Raw genomic sequence first — 18,627 nt, 5'->3', positions numbered from 1 at the left:
TTGCCCTGCTCCAGGCTGAGCTGTCCCGGCTCCCTCCGTCTTTTACCACGGCAGAGATGCTCCAGTCCCTCCAGCAACTTGGTGGCCCCTCATAGACTCGAGATCTCCAGTCTGTACATGTCCCTCTTGCACTTGGAGCCCAGCACTGGGCCAAGGTGACCAGTGCTGACCTGGGAAGCATCATCACCCCCCTCAACTGGGAATGCTTTTTCTAATGCAGCCCAGGGCATCCTTCGCCACCTTTGCAGCAAGGGCATGTGGCTGGTTCACGGTCAGCTCTGTGCCCACGAAGACCCTGGGGTCTTTGCTGAGCTGCTTTCCCACTGCGCAGCCCCCAGCACATGCTGGAGTGGTGGGTTTGTTCATACCCAGGAGCAGGACTTCGCACTTCCCCTTGCTGAACTTCCTGAGGTTCTGTCAGCCCATTTCTCTGCCTCCCTGGGTCCCTCTGCATGACAGAGCAGCACAACCCTTGTGTACAGCTGCTCCTTCCAGCTCTGGGTCACCTGCAAACCTGCCCCAGTGTCCCGATCATTCACAAAGATGTTGGATCGGACTGGACCCAGCACTGACCCTGGTGGTACACCAGTCATTACTGGCTCGACTTTGTGCCACAGATCACCCCCAGACCTGGCCATGCAGACAGTATTCAATGCACCTCCCTGCCTGCTCATCCAGCCTGCACTGTGACAGCTTCTCCAGGAGGATCTTAGAGGACATGGTGCCCGAACCCCGCCAAGGTCCAGGCAGATGATGCCCACACACTCCCCCCATCACCAGGTCCTCTATGTCATGGTAGGACACGATTATCCCTTGGGGAAGCCGTGCCGGCTTCTCCAGATTCCGTTGGGTTTCTTGTCCGTGCTCACACGCTCAGAAGTAGTCCCCAGAATGCGTTCTCCCATCGACCTCCAGGACACACCCGCGGTGTGAAAGCAGCCCCCCACGCTCCAGCGGCGCCCCCGTAGCCCAGCAGCCTCTCACAGCCCACCAGCCGCCTGCACAAGCTAACCAGAGCACCAGGTTAACCCGCACCCGGTGCCCTCCCTGGGGCCGAGCAGCGCCGGGGCTGTGCTCCCCCCGTGCCTCTGACAGGTGTCTCAGGGGGCCGCAACCTTACCCTGCCCTCCCACCGCTGAGCGGCACCGGTCGGGCCCCCCGCAGCTGGGCGCCGGGGGGGGGGGGAGTGCCGGGGCGGGGGGCGGGGCTTCGGCAAGGGGGCGGGGCCGCGGCAGGGGGGCGGGGCCGCGGCGGTCCTGGCGGCTGGTGCCCGCGGAGCTGGTCGCCCCCAGCATGGAGCCCCCGACCCGCACCGAGAGCTCCCGCCTGGTCAACCCACGGGGCGGTCGCGCCGAAGGCAGCCTGCGCCTCAAGAGGTACCGCCAGCACCGGCACCCCATCGTCCGGCACCTCCATCACCATCTACCACCGGCACCCTCAGCACCTCCATCCCCGGCACCTCTTGGCACCGCCATCGCCAGCACCCCATCACCCCGGCACTGGTAGCGCCAGCTCCCAGTGCCCCCGGCAACCCCGACACCACCACCCCTCCATCATCCCCTGCATCTGCAGCCCTCTATCCCACGCACCCGCACAGCCCGTACTGGCTCCCTCATCCCTCCCGGCATCTCCATCACTCCCCATAGCTCCGCATGCCCGCACCCCTGGTTCTATCCCACCCGGAAGCGCCAGGTCCCATCCCCCGAGACCCGCAAGCCCCCGTCACGTCCCGCAGTGCCCAGCTCCCCCTGTCCCCGGCACCCCCCGGCACCGATACCCGCCAGCACGTCCGTACCCTCCACCCCCGCGCCTTCAGCCTACACGAGCATCAGCACCTTCGCAGACCCCAAAGCAGCCCCGACCGTCCGTGTACCTGCACCCTCCTCCCCGGCACCGGCACCTCCGTTCAAGCGGAACCTGTGCGCCAGCCCCGCTCCCCCCTCGGGCGTCCGTCTGGCTGAGTACCGGCGCCCGAGCGTCACCCACCCGCACCGGTACCGTCCATCCCCCCCTCCCGCACTGTTGCCCCATGCATCAGCGCCCCCGCCCGCCCCCCTCGCCCACCGGCCCCCGCCTTTGCCGCCTGCTTCCTACGCCTCACGTCCCACGGCAGCGCCCCGTCCAGCAGCCCGGCCCCAAACGCAACACCTCGGTCCCCCCGGTACCTCCGCCGCAGGCACCCGCTCCCACACCGCACTGGCCACGCCACCCTCCACCCCGGACTGGGCTCCCCGCCGCTCCGCCGTGCAGTTGGTGCGACGGGGATGGCCCCGGCTCCGCCGAGAGCTCCGTGGCTGCGCATCCCCACGGGGGCGCCCGGCTTTTCCGTACACTGCCGGTTCCCCGGCTGCGGACCCCGGTTCGGCAGCGGGACACGCCGGTGGCGGGATTCGGGCGGGCACACAGCGGGCCCCGCTCCGGGGTTACGCCGGCATCGCACGGGCCAGACCGGGGCTTTGAGGGACGATGGCGCTCGGCCACCGGGAGCCCCGGGCAGCTCCTGGGGGTGCCGGACAGGGGTTCCGGTAGCCGGTGCGGCGGGCAGTGACCCCTGCCCCCAGTCTGTTTGCAGGCTCCCAGGACGCCCTGGCACAGTCGGGACCTCCGGCTCTGGCTCCCCACTGCCGCTGCAGCCCCCGTGCCCCCAGCCCGGGTCGGGGCAGGCTCCTGGCCCGCCGGCAGCTGAGCGTCGCCTGCACCGTCTGCTGCGTCTTCATGATCGGGGAGGTGATAGGTAACAGCAGGACAGGGATGGGGCAGGGGGGTGCCGCAGCACCGGGTGCCAGCTGCCTGTGCCTGCAGGCGGGTACCTGGCGCATAGCCTGGCCATCATGACGGACGCAGCCCACCTGCTGACAGACATAGGCAGCATGTCTGTCAGCCTCTTCTCCCTCTGGGTCTCTACTCGTCCACCCACCAAGACCATGAGCTTTGGCTGGCACCGCTCAGGTGAGCTGAGGGGACACAAGGCTCCACAGGAGCACCACAGCCAAGGATGGGCGCTGACAGCTCTTGTCCTGCAGAGACACTGGGTGCGCTGGCCTCTGTCCTCTCCATATGGGTCGTGACCGGGGCCCTTGTCTACCTGGCAGCTGCCCGCATCATCAGCAACGACTACGAGATTGAGGCACGAGCCATGCTGGCTACATCTGCCAGCGCCGTCGGCGTCAACTTGGTGTATGTCCCACGTGGGGCTGTGCATACCCACATCCCCCCGCATGCCCCCAGCCTGAGCTCTGGCCTCCCCTTCCACACCCCTGCTCCATAGCTGCCCCTGGTACCCCAAGACCTCCAGACCTGGCCCCACAGGTCACCTTTTATCTGTGTGCACCAGCCTCATGTCCCCAAGCACTGCCTCCCTCTATTCCCTGTTCCCCATACACTCCCAGCTTCCAGCCCACATCCTCTAGCCCCATAATCCCTGGCCCCCCACACAGCACCCCTTTCAGCCCTGCCCCCATGCCCCCACACACCTTCCTGCAATGCTGTGACTGCCCTGTTCCTGCTGCATCTCCAGCCCTGCCCCACACCTCTCCTCCCTCCTGGGACACAGGTGTAGCTCCCTGTGCCCCCTTTGCCCGTGATGCCCAGCCACCGTTGTCTGTGTGAGGGTCCAGGCAGGGCCGGTGGGGCCACCACATCTTGTGCAGCGCAGCACTGAGCCTGCCCTGCTCTCCCCAGCATGGCCTATATCCTGCACCAGTCTCCTGTCAGCCATGGCCACAGCCACAGCACAGGGGGCTATGAGCAGCTGGAGAGCACTGGGGGCTGCCTGACCAGCCATGCCCCCCTGCCTGGAAGCACCAGTGTCCGTGCAGCCTTTGTCCACGTGGTGGGTGACTTGCTGCAGAGCATCAGCGTCCTTGTGGCTGCCACCATCATCTACTTCAAGGTGCCCAGGCTGGGCTCCACTGCCTGTGGGAACAGCTCCCTCAGCCCCACACCCAGGTGCCCAGCTCAGCTCTGCTCCAGAGCCTCACACAGACCCTGCTCTCTGCAGCCCCAGTGCAAGATTGCAGACCCCATCAGCACCCTCTTCTTCTCAGTCTTTGTCCTTGGCTCCACCTTCACCATTCTCAGGGATGTCTTTAGAGTCCTCATGGAAGGTAAGCAGTGGGTGAGGAGGGTGCAAGAGCTCAGTGGGGCTGCAGCTGCCACAGCCCCTTCCCCACACAGGAGCTCACCCCTCACCCAGTCACAACCCAGCCCACCCTCCCATCCTTCCCTCACACCCCTGAACACCCCCCCCCCGGCAAATAGCCCATGGTGAGAGGTCACCTCACTCTGGAGCCACCATCCACAGCCTGGGGCAGCCCCCAACACATCCCTGGCTGCTCCTACCACAAGCCCTGACCCCAGCATGGGGCTGGGGGCCGGGACTGCCCCCTGTGACCAGGTGCTGCTGGCAGGGACACCACGGGACATCGAGTTTGATGCAGTGAAGGAGATGCTGCTGGCAGTGAAGGGGGTTAAAGGTGTCCATGACCTGCATCTCTGGGCCCTGACACTGAGCCACCATGCCATGTCGGTGCATGTGGCTGTTGGTGAGTGCCCCATGAACAGCTCCTATGGACCCAGGGCACAGCTGAGGGACCCACTGGCTGCGCCCTCCCAGGGCTTAGCCCCACTGTGCTGCCATCCCCAGACACCAGCGCTGACCCCGAGATGGTGCTGCACGAAGCCACCACCCAGCTGCAGAGCAGGTTTGGCTTTGCATCATGCACGGTGCAAGTGGAGCGGTACCAGGAGGAGATGGTGGGCTGCCAGCACTGCCAAGACCCCTGCGCCTGATGCCTTTGTGCCCAAGACCCCTGCCTGCTGCAGAGCTGGGTCAGGCCTGGCCCCAGCCCCACAGCCCAGGAGCTGCCCCTGGAGCAGGGGGGCAGCACTTGGGCTCCAGTCCCAGTGTTGCACCCACAGAGCCCTGGGGTGGGCCAGTGCCCCTGGGTGCAGGGTCCCAGTGGAGACACACGGCCTGGCCCCCCCCGCCCCAGCACAGGGGCTTCCCCAGGATCCCTCAGCCCCAGCTGTGCCGGCAGCAGCCCCAAAGGAAGAGGAGGATCCTGCTCCATCACATCTCCCTGGAGCCCTGTTTTACCCAGTGGGAGCAAGGACAGGCAGGGACAGCCCCTGGGGGAGCAGAGGAAGCAGCCATATTTGGCTCTCACTCCAGCTGCTCTTGTGCCCCCAGGGCCACAGGGGCTGCCCCACTGCCCCCTGACCCTGGGTTTGAGGGTACTGGGGCTTCAGGGTGGCCAAGGGAGCTGCTGCTGGGGTGCAGGGTGAGGAAAGCCCTGGACTTGCTTCCCTGACTCCCGGCCAAGGCTGGGCCAGATCCTGCCATGCCTTGGTCTGATCCTTCCCCTCCGTTGTGATTCTGTGTCTGTCGCACCTGTGGTGTGTGTGTGTGTGTGTGTCTGTCTGTCTGTCTCTTTGTGCAGAGCCCAGCGGGCGGCGGCAGAGTCCGCAGCCACCAATAAACTTGTTGGAGAGCAGCAGCAGTGGCCAAGGCAACCAGGAGGGGACTGGGAGGGGGGACAGCCCTGGCCCCGACAAGGGCAGAGGAGGGGACACGGCCACCCCAGGTACCAGCGCCCGCCCCACAGCCCTGTGCCACCACAAACAACCTTTACAAAACAAACCACGTTTACTGCACAGCTGAACACACAGGCTCAATGTGAGCAACTCCAGAGCTGCCGGCCCCCCTTGCCGGCCCCATCAGCCCTGCCCAGGACATGGCTGGGCTCCCCCAGCCCCCTGCATGGGGGCGGTCAGCACAAGCACAGCCCCACGGAGGTGGGGGTCTATGGGTACTTCCCTGGCATCAGGCCCCAGGAACCACAGCTCAAGCCAGGGACATGCATCAGTCCCAACACCCCCCCTCCCGCACCAAACAGCGCAAAAGGATCCTCCTGGGCCCAGAGCACGAGGACAAGCGTCCTGAGCATCCCCGGTGACAGCCAGGAGCGGCCGCCCCTCCCCTGAGGTGGGGCCCAGAGGGTAAGAAGCACCGAGAGGGGGTACACAGCCCCCCTGGAGAGCACAGCCTGTCCCAGCCCCAGCTCCTGCCTGGGGTGAGAGCACATGGCAGCAGCATGAGGGACCCGCCACGCTACTCTGCTGGTGGCAGTGGGGAGCACTCAGTGGGGCTGGGGCTGCCAGGCTCATCCCCATAGAGGGAGCTGAAGCGGGCACGGCACTGTGGCAGGAGCTGGCGGCTCACAGCGGAGGCCAGCCCCACCAGGCAGTGTGCCCGCACAATGCCCGCCTGCCCCCCCGACACCAGCCACCCATGCGAGTCCAGATTGGGGCTGAAGCGCACCTGCGGGAGGAAAAGGGGGTCAGGAGGGAAGGAGCCCCAGGATCCCAGCACCTGGCAAGCCCCAGGGATAGCAGGGCAGAGGCAGACTCTGCCTGCAGCAGCGGCAGGCTCCTGAGGCTCTCTCACCTTGTGCACAGACTCCAGCTGCAGGCGGTCGAGGCTCAGCTCTGCCTTCATCTCCTGCGTGTGCATCCTGCGCATGGGCTCCCGGCTGGAGAAGTTCTTGAAGCTGCGCTGTGAAGGGGTGGCAGGGCAATGGGCTGCAGGCCTGGGGCAGGAGCGCTGCGTGCACACTTCCAGCAGCACCAGGACTGCCGCAGTGTCAGGGGCTGCTCAGGGGACAAGGGGCACCCTCAGGGTCACCCACCAAACAGCCACAGCCCAGGGCACAAAGAGTCAGACCCCAGGGAGGGCCAGGGCAAGGGGGGCTGGAACATGGCAGACCCCACTGCATGGCCCAGTACTTCTACAGCAGCTCTGAGCCCCACTCTCTAGACAGCCCTTGAGCACAGCCTGGCCCTGGTGGCTCAAGCTGATATCCCAGACACAGCTTGGAACACTGGGGAGCGGGGTGCTCCTTCCCAGGGCTGGGCACTCCATGCTGCTGCCACTGCCATGACACCAAGAGTGCAGCTCTGCCTGGGACTGATGCCCACGGCCATGCCCCCCATTGCCCCATGACCAGGCAGGAGGACAGCCCATTCCCATGCTCTCGGGGCAGCCAGGTGGGGCTCCACCAGAGGTGAGGGGCTGCCACAACACCTGAGCAGCATCTCCTCACCCTGCTGCTCCCACTGCCCAGCCCCAGCCCCACAAGCCCCAGCCCCACTCCCACAGGTCCCACTCATGGCCAGCACCACCAATCCCCGAGCCTGCCCCCTGCACCTCCTACCAGGTCCGTGTCCCGGAATAGGATGTAGCTCTTGGTCACCATCTCGCTGTAGCGCCTGGTCAGTGGCAGCACCAGCTCATCGCCCTCTGACTCATTAGGGCTGCAGGGCAGCAGGTCAGCTTTGTAGACGGGCTGTGGGCAGGATAGGGCTCAGGGCAGAGGGTCCATGCGCTCCTCCGCAGAGAGAGACCACCAGGGACTGAGCAGGGCTGGGAGCCCCACAAGCCCTGCCCCAGGATCCCCAACATCAAGGCTGCTACCACTGCCGTTCCCCCACCACACAGTCCCTACCTGGGCATGAAGGGCATGACATGCACCCATGACATGCTCACACGTGTGGGGCAGCAGAGGCCCTGAGGCTGGCTCAGGATACTCTTCCCATGACCCAGGAATAGAACTCCCACCCTGCCCCGTCCCACAGGTGTCAGGAACAGGCCCTGCTGACCATGACGGTCACTTACAAATCTACGGTCTGAAGAGCGCTTGACGTTGAGGGGGTTGATGGCCAGGTCAGGCAGCACCGCAGCCACCAGCTCACCAGTCATGTCTCCCGCAGCCACGGTGTTCAGCCAGTCTGAGCCAGATATGCTCTGCAGGAACAGACGTCTCTAAAGCACAGGGTCCCAGCGAGCTGCCCGCCACCCCCAGCCAGGCTGCAGCACCACCACCACCACCACCTTCCACCCGCCAGGGAAGGATGGGCTCAGAAGTGCAGCCAGCTTGGACACAGGCAGGGACAGCACCTCACATAGTGGCCATGGTCCCTTATCCAAGGAGCAGAGGGTGACCCAGGAGCCAGAACCTCACACAACCGGACTGTCACCCCTGCCCGTGAGCTGCAGGACGCGGCTGGCACTGGGTTTGGGGCAGGTACCCACCCTTCTGACATGGACCCAGGGCACAACTGCCCTGCACCAGCCTCTTACCCACACAGTCCCCTTGCGAGGTGCCACAAAATAAGCCTTGAAGCCCAAGTACCCTGCATCAATGTAGTGGATCCCACAGAGACCATAACTGCAACAGAAAGGGAACAGATGAGGACAGAGCTCTATGGTGCCACTCCAAAACTGCGAGAGCCAGGCTCAGCACCCCAGAGACTCCCGGGACCTAGGCAGATGCAGGGGGGTTGTCCTCGCTCTAGCAGCATGTCACAGCATCATGAGTTACCCCAAGCTGGCTCCCAAAGGCCTGAGAAGACACCAAAACCCTTCTGCCAGCTTGTATCAACCTGGGGCCACACAGGACGCGCACTGCCCATCCGATTCAGGGGCCTCATCCTTACCCTCGCCCACCTTGCTTGTGCCCCAGGATGTGATGTGACCCAGCACAAGCAGAGCCTGCCCTTGCCACAGCACAGCTGGACACTCCCAAGGGAGAGAGAGACCAGAGAGGCCCCTTGTGAGCTAGACCAGACCCGAGCCCAGATGGCCCCCAGGCACAGAGCGGGTACTGCCATGATCCCAGCACTCACGAGGCATAGCAGTTGTCCTGGGCCACGGTGACACCATTGTAGGGCAGCAGCCAAGCCACCTCTGTGCTGAGGAACCGCTTGATGCTGTTGATGGGCTCATACAGGCGCCGCAGGTCCCAGAACTTGATCTTACGGTCGCTCCCTGCCGTGACCAGGAAGTTGCTGAGAACCAAGAGAAAGGCAGCACTGAGACCCCAGTGAGAACCGTGCCCAGTCCCTGCTGCAGGCATGGCTGGCCCTGGTCCCGCAGAACAATGCTGCTCCCCCAGGCAGCAGCTCAGCCCCAGAAAGCCCAACCCAACCTCTTCAGTGTTTCAGAGGGCCAAGCGCCATCAATACCAAGTCCTCTCAAGCCCATCTTGGCAAAGGACCCTCATCTGCAGGAGCAAGCCAGCTCTCCCAGGCAGTGCCCACACCATCACCAGCTCTTCTGCCCTCACCTGTCGGCCTTGCACCACTCGATGCTCCGGACTGCATGGTCATGGGCTAGAAAGCACTGGAAAGGATACAGCTTGAGGGAGCCATCAGGGTGGTGCACACACTGCAGCAGGGACTTGGTGAGCAGGTTCCAGACAGCCACAGTGCCTGTGGAATGAGACCTGTGCCTGTGAGGAGCTGCCCTATGACGGCACCAGCACTGCAGCTGGGAGTGTGTGGGAACGGAGGGGCCAGGCAGCACAGGCAGGGACTGCAGGAGCTGAGAGGCCCAGCAGCTGAGCCAGAGCTGGAGCTTAGAGCACAAAAGGATGGCTCAGGTACAGCAGGTCCTGGCAGCGCAACAGACTGCTGTGGATTGCCTGAAGCCAGGCACAAAATTGCATCCAGGCAAGTCAGACACATGTGGATTAAGCCAGAGCCATGTCCTGGCTTAATCTGGAAGGTATGTGAAGGAGCCTGTGGCCAGCCAACAATAAGCTCTTCCCTGTCCTAGGGATGGGCAGAGGTTCCTGCACATTACCCACCACTTGCTGCTCCTCATCCTGATGCTGCCCCCATACTCATCCTCAAGTTCCCCCATTCCCTCCCTGAGGCTGAAGGAGCACAAAACTCCATGTGTGTCTCTGCCTGCTGCAGGGTGAAGCCTGCTCCTCAAAGGCTCTGCTGCAGGATGCAGGCCCTTCTTGTGCAGGGTGGGGTACTCACCATCATAAAAACCAGCTGCAAGGTAATGATGGGGCTTGGATGGCATCCATGAGAGGCTGAAGCACTGGCCACACTCAGATGCATTCTCTGCCTGGACAGAACCCACCTGGAGCGTGGCAATACCCTGCACCTGGAGGCCGAAGGACAATCATCAATCACGGTCCTGTGCCAGCACCATTGATGTCCCAAGAGCTGGGGACACCCAGGGTTGGGAGCATGGCTCTCCTCTGCCACCCCAAGGCTGGGGCTAGAGAGCTCCAAAGGGGTCCCGATGCCCTTCCCAGCTCTCCCACCTGCCCCAGTCAGGAGGCTCACTGGTGCCAGCCCCGATGGGGGACCACAGTGGTAGAGGACACTGACCTTGCAGATAATGTGCTTGTGGAAGGACCCATCTAGAAGAGAGCAGAGGAGGGTCAGGATAGGCCCCAGCTCTCCCAGGAGCTCCCTGCAGCAGGAGCTGCTCAGCGCCCTTGCTCACTGCTCCCAGGCGGCCACTCCTGGGGAGGGCAGATTGTGCAGACCCCTGCACCCAAACAGCTCAGGACAAGGTGCCCGCAGGACCCCCCCCCATGCACCAGGTTTGTCTGCAGGATAATCTCCCTCACTAGTGAAATGACACGAGAGCCTTAGGGTCTCTGTCAAGCACTTCCTGGGCCAGAAGAGCCCCCCCTGTGCAGGGCCTCAGGCACAGCGAGCGCCAGACAAGCACATCTGCACCTCAGAGCCTGACAGCCGCAGGCGGAGGTGGTGTCTGCAGAGATATGGAGGAGCCATGCATCTTCTCTGGCACCTCTGTGACAGCCAGGGCATGGTGCAGAGCACAGCCTGGGCTCTGTCAGGCAGCAACACTGGGTGCAGGTACCTGGAGCCCTGGGAAAGCTGGTGCAGCCACACCATGCCATGCCCACCCATGAGCTCCCGGCAGCACTGCAGTCTGGCACTGATCCTGCAGCTACAAACCAGCAGCCCCAGCCCGGCTGTGAAGCACAAGGGCAGTACGTGCAGCCGCAGCCCGGCTGATGCTACGTGACAGGACCCGGCCTGTCCGCAGGAGCGCTGCAGGCTGGGGAAGGATCTGTGCCTGCTGCAAGCTCCTGACGTGGCGGCTGCAGCAGCCGAAGCAAACCACCCGGAGCCAGTGCTCAGAGAGGGGGATGAAAAGGCAGCGCCAGCACATGGTGTGGGGCTGGTGCTGCTGGGGGTCAGCAGCCACGTTTGGGTGCAGGGAATCCATTTCCCATTGTCAGCCACGGACGTGAGGCGCAGGCTGTCAGCCACGGCTGAGCGACCACGAGCAGAGCGCAGACCATCAATCTCCCTAGGCTCTCAGCAGATGAGAATATTACAAGCACCATTAGCCCGAGGCCAGCCGAGTTGCTCAGAGCCCCAAATCCCTGCTCCCAACAAACAGCTCGAGCCAGGTTCGAATAAGCAGCTCTGTCACAACAGGACACACTCCCAGCAGCAAGCAGTGAGCTGGGGAAAGGCTCAGGAACACACTACTGAGGCTATGCCTCACCCTACAAACTCAGCTGTGGTCACGGCACTGATGCTGAGAGCACCCTCCTAGTGCACGCAGCCCCAGGCAGGGCTGCCCAGGAACCATGCCCCACAGCATCCCTGGTCAGCAGCACTTTGACATCCTCTGACACCAAAAAGCAGCCTGCTGTGCCCTTCTGCTAGAAGCCAGGCTGGGGGCAGCAACAACTGCTGGTCTCAAGCCTGGAGTCATGCCAGGGCTGCTGCCCCACTGCACACAGCTCTCGGGCAGGGCAGCGCTGGCCTTAGCACAGTCCCGCTGCCTGACAGACACAGCAGAACAGGCTCCCTCGCACACCGGCAGAGGGGCCCCAGCCCCAGGGCTCACACGCTGCCCAGCCCGGCACAGTGGGACGAGGGCCAGGACACCCCTGCCCGGCAGCGCAGCTCTTCCTACCTTTTACCTGGGTTCTCTTGGAGTGCTGCAGGGCCCCGGGGTGCGGGAGGGAGTACAGCACCACCTTGCCATCCGAGAAAGCCACAGCCAGCAGGCCCAGCCGGCTCATCTGGGGGTGCTGCAGAACAACACACAGGCTCAGCCACATGGTCACCATCCCTAGCCTGGGTAGGCAAGGCTTTAGCAAGGGCATGGACTTAGGAACCCTGAGGGAAACCAAAGGTAGTCTCTAGGGCCTGGGTAGCTCTTCCATCAGCACACTCACCTTCCTGGCAGTGGTGGGCAGCTCCCAGGCACCGCTAGGGCAGAACTTCATGTCCCAGACGCAGCCGTGATCAGCAGCAATGGCATAAGCCAGCCCAGCGTTGTCAGCAGAGCTGCAGGCATGGGTTGAGCCATAAAGAACACAGTAGCTGGTGCCCAGCAGCTCCAGCATACACCAGCAGCTTCCAGTGTACACCAGCAGCAAAGTTGGCTACTAGCACAGCCCATGGAGGGTTCAGGCCATGGCTGGTGGCTCTGGGAGAGGATGATCTCACCATCCACTCACCCCTGCTCTGGCTGCAGCATGCCCAGGCCCCAGAGCTGCAGAAGCGCAGGGCCTCCGTGGAGCCCAGCCATGCTGTGCGTCTCCTCCATGCTCCTGTGGCAGTAGAGAGCCACATACTGAGAGGCCACTGAGCCCTCCGGGGACGGACACCACTCCATGGCCCACACAGGGCCACCCACAAAGAAGGACATGTCCAGGCGCTCCTCATGGGGCCGCAGGGAGCTGAACCTGCCAGAGGGGAGGTGGGTAAGGGCATGGGGCAAGAGCAGCGCTGCTGCAGGGTGTGAGCACGTGGGACAGGCAGGGCAGCACCCAACTGGTGCAGAGCCTTGGCACAGGGCTGGTGAGAGTCCAGGGCTGGCTACTGAGCCCATGGCCTCTCCTGCTGCCCTCGGGTGCTCACCGGGCTCTCAGACCTGCCAGAACCGCAGCCCTGGGGGTATCTGCCTGTCCCAGGCATGACAGCCACCACCCCAGCAGTGCCTCAGGACACCCCGTCACAGACCTGTTTACCCTGTACAAGACACCATCGTCTTCGATGCCCTCCCGCTGGATGGAGAAGAAGGGAGACTTCTCCTCTGCTGGCAGGTATGGAGCAGCTTCGCTGGGGAGGAAGGAGGTGGTGAGAGGACTTTTCCTCACCCAGTCATCCCCCAGCATAGCACCATGCCCCAGCACCCATCCAAGCCTGGCGTGCCCTGTCACTGGCCACCCAAAAAGCTACTGAGATCCCATGGCCATGTCCATGAAACTCCCAAAGGCCACAAGAAGGCCCCATCCTTTCTGCTGGAGCCTGATCCTGCCTGAAGGTGCAGGAGTACAGCACCCACCATGCCCTCATTCCCCCCACCAGCTCTCTCCCTGCCCCAGCACAGCCTGAACATTGCCAGAATTTGCCCCATCACACAGCCTGAGCGCAGGCAGTGCCTGCACAGTGTGCTCCTCCCAGCCCCTCTCTCTTCTTACACTGCTGCAATGGTACCTTTCAGAGAGACATGTCCACTTGTGCACTAAAGGGATCCAGTCAGGAAACTCCCACTGCGAGTACTTCTGATCCCGCCTGCGGGGATGTCCAGACATCAGTGACAGCCCAGCCCAGGCCCTGCCTGCAGCACGGGCAGGCCCACACCAAGGGGTCGCAGCCCCTGCCCTTCCCCTCGTCCCTTTCTTGACCTGGCTGACATTCCTCATGTCAGTCCTGATGCTCCTTTGCCCACGTGCCTTCGATAGCAACAGTACCCAGGGCACCAACAGCCGCTCCTCCCCACAGCCCATCCCGAGCCCTCCACTCACAGGCTGCAGGTGAGGCTGGAGCACTTCTCCACTGGAGCCATGATGGAGTTGTGGAAGCCGTTGGGAGCGAGGCCTCGGCACTGGGGCTTGGATCTCTGGGCACAAGAGCAAATTCAGAGTGGGTAGTACCCGGCCAGGGCTGCCTCTGCTTGCCCAAATGTTCCCGTGGGGGACCTGCCTGTCCTGCAGCACATGAGCACAGAGGCCCCCCCAGCCACAGCGGTCACCAAGACCATGTCATGCACGGCTAAAGATACAATGTCCCATTCTGAGGACTTCAGTGAACTACAACCTCCAAGACCCTGCCTTTACCTCCTACTAGCTTCAGGAGGAGCTCAAGACGACAGCACTCTCTCCCAGGAATACTTGTTTTCTGTCCCTATCCACCCTCACTTGGAGCTGCCTCTGCCCACACTTAAGCCCAAAGAGCTCATGCCTGGACTCATGGCTGAGAGGCACAGTGCCATCCTCATGTCCTGCTCCAGGATTTTCCTGCCCCAAAAAGCTGGGCTGAGGACACCAGAACAGCTCAGACACTTTGCCAGGCCAAAGGTAAGAAGTGGCCAAGGCAGAGATCCTGCCCTTACCCCTGCAGATGATGTCTTCCCACTGTGTCCTCGGAGCACCTCTAGCTCTGGCTCTGATGCTTCACTGAGTGGTTCCTCACTCCCTTCTTCCTCCTCAGCCTGCATCAGTATTTCCTTTGAGGGCACAAAGTCAGCATCTTGGGCAGGGTCATCACTGTCTGCTTCATTCTCCTTTCTCCTCCGGCTTCGACGCTTCCTCTGGATATGCTCAAGTTCTGGTTGTGGCTCCTGGGCACCCTCGGTGGGAGCTGGAGGCTGGTACACCGATGTCAGCTCCTCTGCCAGCTCCTGCAGGTACAGCAAAGCCCTGGGACACCAAAGGCATTGCCCAGAGGTGAGTGGAAGCACCGCACAGGGCCCAGCCTGCCCTCCCTCCAGGACCAAGCAGATGCGCTGCTCCAGCTCATGGTCTGGGCAAGGAACTTGCTCCCGTCCTGCCCAGCCAGGCTGTGGCAGAGCCCATCTGGACGCACTGCCAGCCTGTGGACCACTTCGGCAGCCAGCACTCCCTGCTTCTCCATAGGAAACACCAGCCTCCTCAGCGCTCCAGCAGCCGGCAGGGAATGCATCCAGCAGGCAGAGCAGTGCATGGCCCTTTGCCAGCCAGAAAGCCAGAGATCTTCCTGCGACTACCGTCAGCAAAGGGAATTCCTGCACTGGGCACGCTGCTGCAGGCACCACATCCTCCCTCCACACAGCAGAACGAGGCAACTTGGGCACTGCAACCCCACCAGCTCTGCCCTTGCAGCTCCACGGCTTGTGCAGGCACTTGGAGAGCACAGGCACTGCCTGAGCTGCCTTCAGAGGGACCAAAGCACACAGGCTCTCCCAGGACTGCCCTTTAAGAAGGGGGGCTTGCACAGCTTGTTCTGCTCCCTCCCTGACAAGCCTCTTCCTGGGGTCATCAGGAACCACGGAAGCCTCTTATTCTCTGCAGACAGCCTACTACTATCAGAGACCCGACGCATGCAAGCCCGTTTAAGCCCCTGCTGCTTCCCCCACCCTCGTCCTCCCCGATCCAAACACCTTCTTCTAAAGCAGGAAAAGGTTGTTCTACGGGGAATCAGTCTATCCCACCACCGTGAGACAGTCTTTCAGAAAACACACCAGGACCCCCCGGCGAGGCAGAGATCCCCATGAAACCCTCTGGGAGTGGGGTCTGCCCATCCTTCCCCATCTCCCCGCAGCAGCCCCTTCCAGACCCCAGCTTACACTTTGGCTGCTCGCCTCTTGGGCCGTCCGCTGGGGGGGCTGTCTAGGCCTTCCGCGGTTTCGCTGCTTCCCAGCACCTTCTGTACACAGATGGGCTCCGGGGTCGGGCACTCCAGGTCCTGAGACAGTTTCAGCAGCAGCATCTCCGTCTTGGACTTCCGACCGCGCTTCCTGGGTGCCTTTGGGGGCAGCACAGCCCCATTCTCAGAGGTCCTCGAGGGCTCACCATGACCCTCAGTCTCTGCAGGGACTGGACCATTGGGGTCACTGGGACTGCCTTTGGGGTTTTGATTTCGGATAGGTTGTTTTGGGGACTTGGCAGCTTCTACTCCCTCCTCAGAGTGGGCCAAAGCATCCAGATCTCCAAGCGGCAACAGTTCCCCTGCCCCAAAACAACAACAGTTAGCACGAACGCACACAGCAGGGCTCGGCCTCTCCAGCACAGCAACCGGGGAAGCTGTCACCGCCCAGCCGGGAACCGGCCCAGTGCCTGCAGCCAGAGCAGCAACAGGGGCACACAGCAGGAGCCGGGCACCAGCAAAACAGCAGCTCCCTGCTCGGCAGCACGGGGCCGGGGCCAAATCACCGGCGAGGGTACACACACAGACACGCTGGGGCCGCTGGAAGCCGGGGGGACCGGCAGACGCCACCCCGTCCCGCTCCGTCCCGTCCCTCCGCCCAACACCGGTACGTACGGAGCGACCGGGGCTCGCCCGTCAGCGCCCGGCTCCGGCTGCGGCTGCTCCCGGCGGCCACCGAGCTCCGAGCCGAACGGCCCCGGCGGCTCCGCTCCCGGCAGCGCGGCCCGCGGGAGGCGCTGGACGCCATTGGCTGGTCCCGACGGGCTCCCGGAGCCGCCGCGCCGCCAGCACGGAACAGGACGCAGCAGCGGCGGCGCGGAGGGATGGCGTCAGCCGGAAAACGTCAGTAGCGAACGGTACCACGTGACGGGGCCGCGTGGGCGCGCGCAGCTACCCGTGGCGCCGGGAGCCGCGAAGCCGGACGGAGCGCGGCAGCGCGTGCCGGGGTGATTGATCGGCCCGCGCCGTGTGCAGCGACAGGGAGCCGGGACCTGGGGCACAGTCACTGAGGGGAGGCACCGGCACCAACACCAGCATCGGCACCAGCACCGGCCTCCGCCTGCCGGCGAGCTCAGGCCCCGGCAGAGAAAACCACCGGAAAGCGCCAGTAAGGAGAACCAAGAACCACGCAGGCAGCCGGGACCGGCTTTGTGGCGGGTTTGTTTGCACAGACGGCGTTCATCCAGCTCTGCTCTTGAACCGTTTGAACCAGGGGAGAGCGCGAACGCAGTCCCCCACTGCCACAAATTATGCAGTCGAGTTTCCCGCATTTGGGGAAATCGCAGGGGTCAGCACACCCGGAGTGCAAGGGATGAGCCTCGCCCTGGGAAAACCACCTGCTTGATCATGGTGTCTCCCCTGCCAGGTAAGTATGCCTGCCCCTCGCGCACCCACCGCCCCTCGCCGCACGACACACACGCACCTCACGGACACCGCGCCCGCCGCTACCGGCACGCGGCACGCGCCCCGCCTCCTGCCGCCACCAACGCGCACCTGCCCAGAGCCCGCGTGCGCCCGAGCCCACGGGGGTGTTTCTGTGTCGCGGGTGTCCCGTGATGCCTCGCGGTGCTCGTTTGCATGGACACGCCCCCTGCCTGCAGGCCCCGCCCCGCTCTCACCAGGGCGCCCCCTGCGAGTTCGGCCGGCGGCCTCTCGGTCCCTCTGCCCGCCCGCACCGGGAGCCGTGACCGGCACCGAGACAGGGACCGCCCGGCGAGGGCTCGGTGAGCGGGACCGGGCTGGAGCCGGGGTGTGTGTCAGGGGAGAGGTGTCCAGCGGTGCCCGGGCACACGAGCTCAGCTCCACTGTGGGCTGATCCTGCAGGGGGCAAAGAGGGATCCGCGTCCCCCAGCTGTGGCGTGTCACGACGCGGACTCCGGCTGAGGAGGAGACTCGAATCCACCTTTGTTACAGTCAAGCCGTTCTTACCCCCTCGCTCGGTGCTTTCCCAGCCTGCACACACATGGCACGTTCAATCTCACTGGCCCCTGTAAAACGCTCCGGGTACAGTCCAGTAACAACGTTGCAGCACGCGTTGTCCAGACGGCGACCGCTTCTCCCCGCCGTCTCAGCCGCTCTCGCAACGCCCACATCGTCTGGCTCCAAGTGAGGCTCCCGCCACAGCCCACCCGCCCGAGGCTTGTTTTGCGACCTTGCCTGTCCTTCGACACCCCAGCTCATGGCCCCAGGGCTTGTTAAGCGTTAAGGCCTCAGAGCTCGATCCCGAACTGTTTCTCATGCAAATCCTACCGCCTTCACTCCCCCCCGCAGCCAGAGCAGAAAGCCGGGTCCCCAGCCATGGGGCTGCGTTCTGGTAGCTGGGCAGCCCCCTCCGGGTGGCGCTGGAGTGGGTTCCGGTCAAAAGGCCAACATTGGAGCACGTGCAGGGCAGAGAGCAAAAGCGTTCACAGCCGGTGACCCCCGGAGCCAGAGCCGTGGGGTCTGGAAGCTGCCAGCAGCGTGGCAAGAGCGGGCACCCCCGGAAGAGCCAAGCCACGGGCACAGGGTGCGGTGCCAGCACCGGGGAACAGTTCCCGGGGGAGGGGAGGGGCTGGGAGCTGCAGCGCTTGCAGCGCCCCAGCCCCACCGCAGCTCCAGCGCTCCCGGCTGGCCCCCCTCGCGGCCTCGCAGTCCCCCGGCACACACAGACCCGCCCGATTCCCCGCCCGGAGCCTGGGCACGGCTGCTGGGACTCGCCATGGCCCTCGGAGCAGGTGGGTGCTGCCGCTGACACCGCTGCAGCCCCACGGCCACGGGGAGAAGAGCGTGAGCACGGGCGAGCGGAGCTGCGCTGGGACGTGCCGGCTGCCCGAGGGCTGCTGCTGTGCGGCAGCGGCACGCGCTGCTCTCGCGGAGCGAGGCCAGAGCCCAGAAGCGGCCATGAGGGAAACCGGGGCCAACCTGAGCCACGGCTCGTGACGTCTGGGGAGAAACGGGCGGGACCAGCCCCAGGCACGGGCGGGCGGGTAAGAACCGGCGTGAGACGGCACCGGCTCTGCCCGGGCTCGCTGTCGGGGGCGAGAGCCGGGAGCGAGGCCGGGCGGGGCCAGCGGAGGCCGGGGAACGGCGCTGAGGGGAGACGGGACGGGAGGGGACCGGAGCCGCGGGGTGGAGCCTGCGAGGAGGGGCGTGTCCATGCAA

The 18,627-nt window shown here is 64.1% G+C and overlaps 2 protein-coding genes and 1 non-coding gene across 3 annotated transcripts; 1 reads left to right on the top strand and 2 right to left on the bottom strand.

Moving 5' to 3' along the window:
- Positions 1 to 1,247: 1,247 nt before the first annotated feature.
- On the top strand, positions 1,248 to 5,469 carry SLC30A3 (solute carrier family 30 member 3). Its single transcript, XM_065679243.1, has 8 exons — positions 1,248 to 1,376; positions 2,562 to 2,734; positions 2,803 to 2,949; positions 3,024 to 3,177; positions 3,682 to 3,892; positions 4,001 to 4,106; positions 4,410 to 4,544; positions 4,646 to 5,469. The coding sequence occupies exons 1-8, from the start codon at positions 1,294 to 1,296 to the stop codon at positions 4,789 to 4,791; spliced, it is 1,155 nt and encodes a 384-aa protein (XP_065535315.1). The 5' UTR covers positions 1,248 to 1,293; the 3' UTR covers positions 4,792 to 5,469.
- A 159-nt stretch (positions 5,470 to 5,628) lies between these two features.
- GTF3C2 (general transcription factor IIIC subunit 2) lies at positions 5,629 to 16,869 on the bottom strand. The gene is made up of 18 exons (XM_065682065.1): positions 16,102 to 16,869; positions 15,407 to 15,788; positions 14,195 to 14,501; positions 13,608 to 13,702; positions 13,297 to 13,374; positions 12,820 to 12,918; positions 12,315 to 12,542; positions 12,030 to 12,141; positions 11,765 to 11,882; positions 10,189 to 10,220; positions 9,829 to 9,958; positions 9,126 to 9,270; positions 8,686 to 8,847; positions 8,141 to 8,228; positions 7,676 to 7,804; positions 7,215 to 7,346; positions 6,449 to 6,556; positions 5,629 to 6,322 (listed from the first exon to the last, which is right to left on the bottom strand). Exons 1-18 carry the CDS (start codon positions 16,232 to 16,234, stop codon positions 6,113 to 6,115), a joined length of 2,688 nt encoding a protein of 895 aa, XP_065538137.1. The 5' UTR covers positions 16,235 to 16,869; the 3' UTR covers positions 5,629 to 6,112.
- On the bottom strand, positions 16,697 to 16,860 carry LOC136016024 (U1 spliceosomal RNA). The gene has a single exon (XR_010613466.1). It is a non-coding gene; the product is annotated as a U1 spliceosomal RNA (small nuclear RNA).
- Positions 16,870 to 18,627: the final 1,758 nt, after the last annotated feature.

The sequence above is a fragment of the Lathamus discolor genome, chromosome 5 (assembly GCF_037157495.1).
Source record: "Lathamus discolor isolate bLatDis1 chromosome 5, bLatDis1.hap1, whole genome shotgun sequence".
In the NCBI taxonomy this organism is placed as follows: Eukaryota; Metazoa; Chordata; class Aves; order Psittaciformes; family Psittacidae; genus Lathamus; species Lathamus discolor.
The sequence above is the reverse complement of the archived record's forward strand: the minus strand, read 5'-3'. Positions and strand labels throughout refer to the sequence as shown.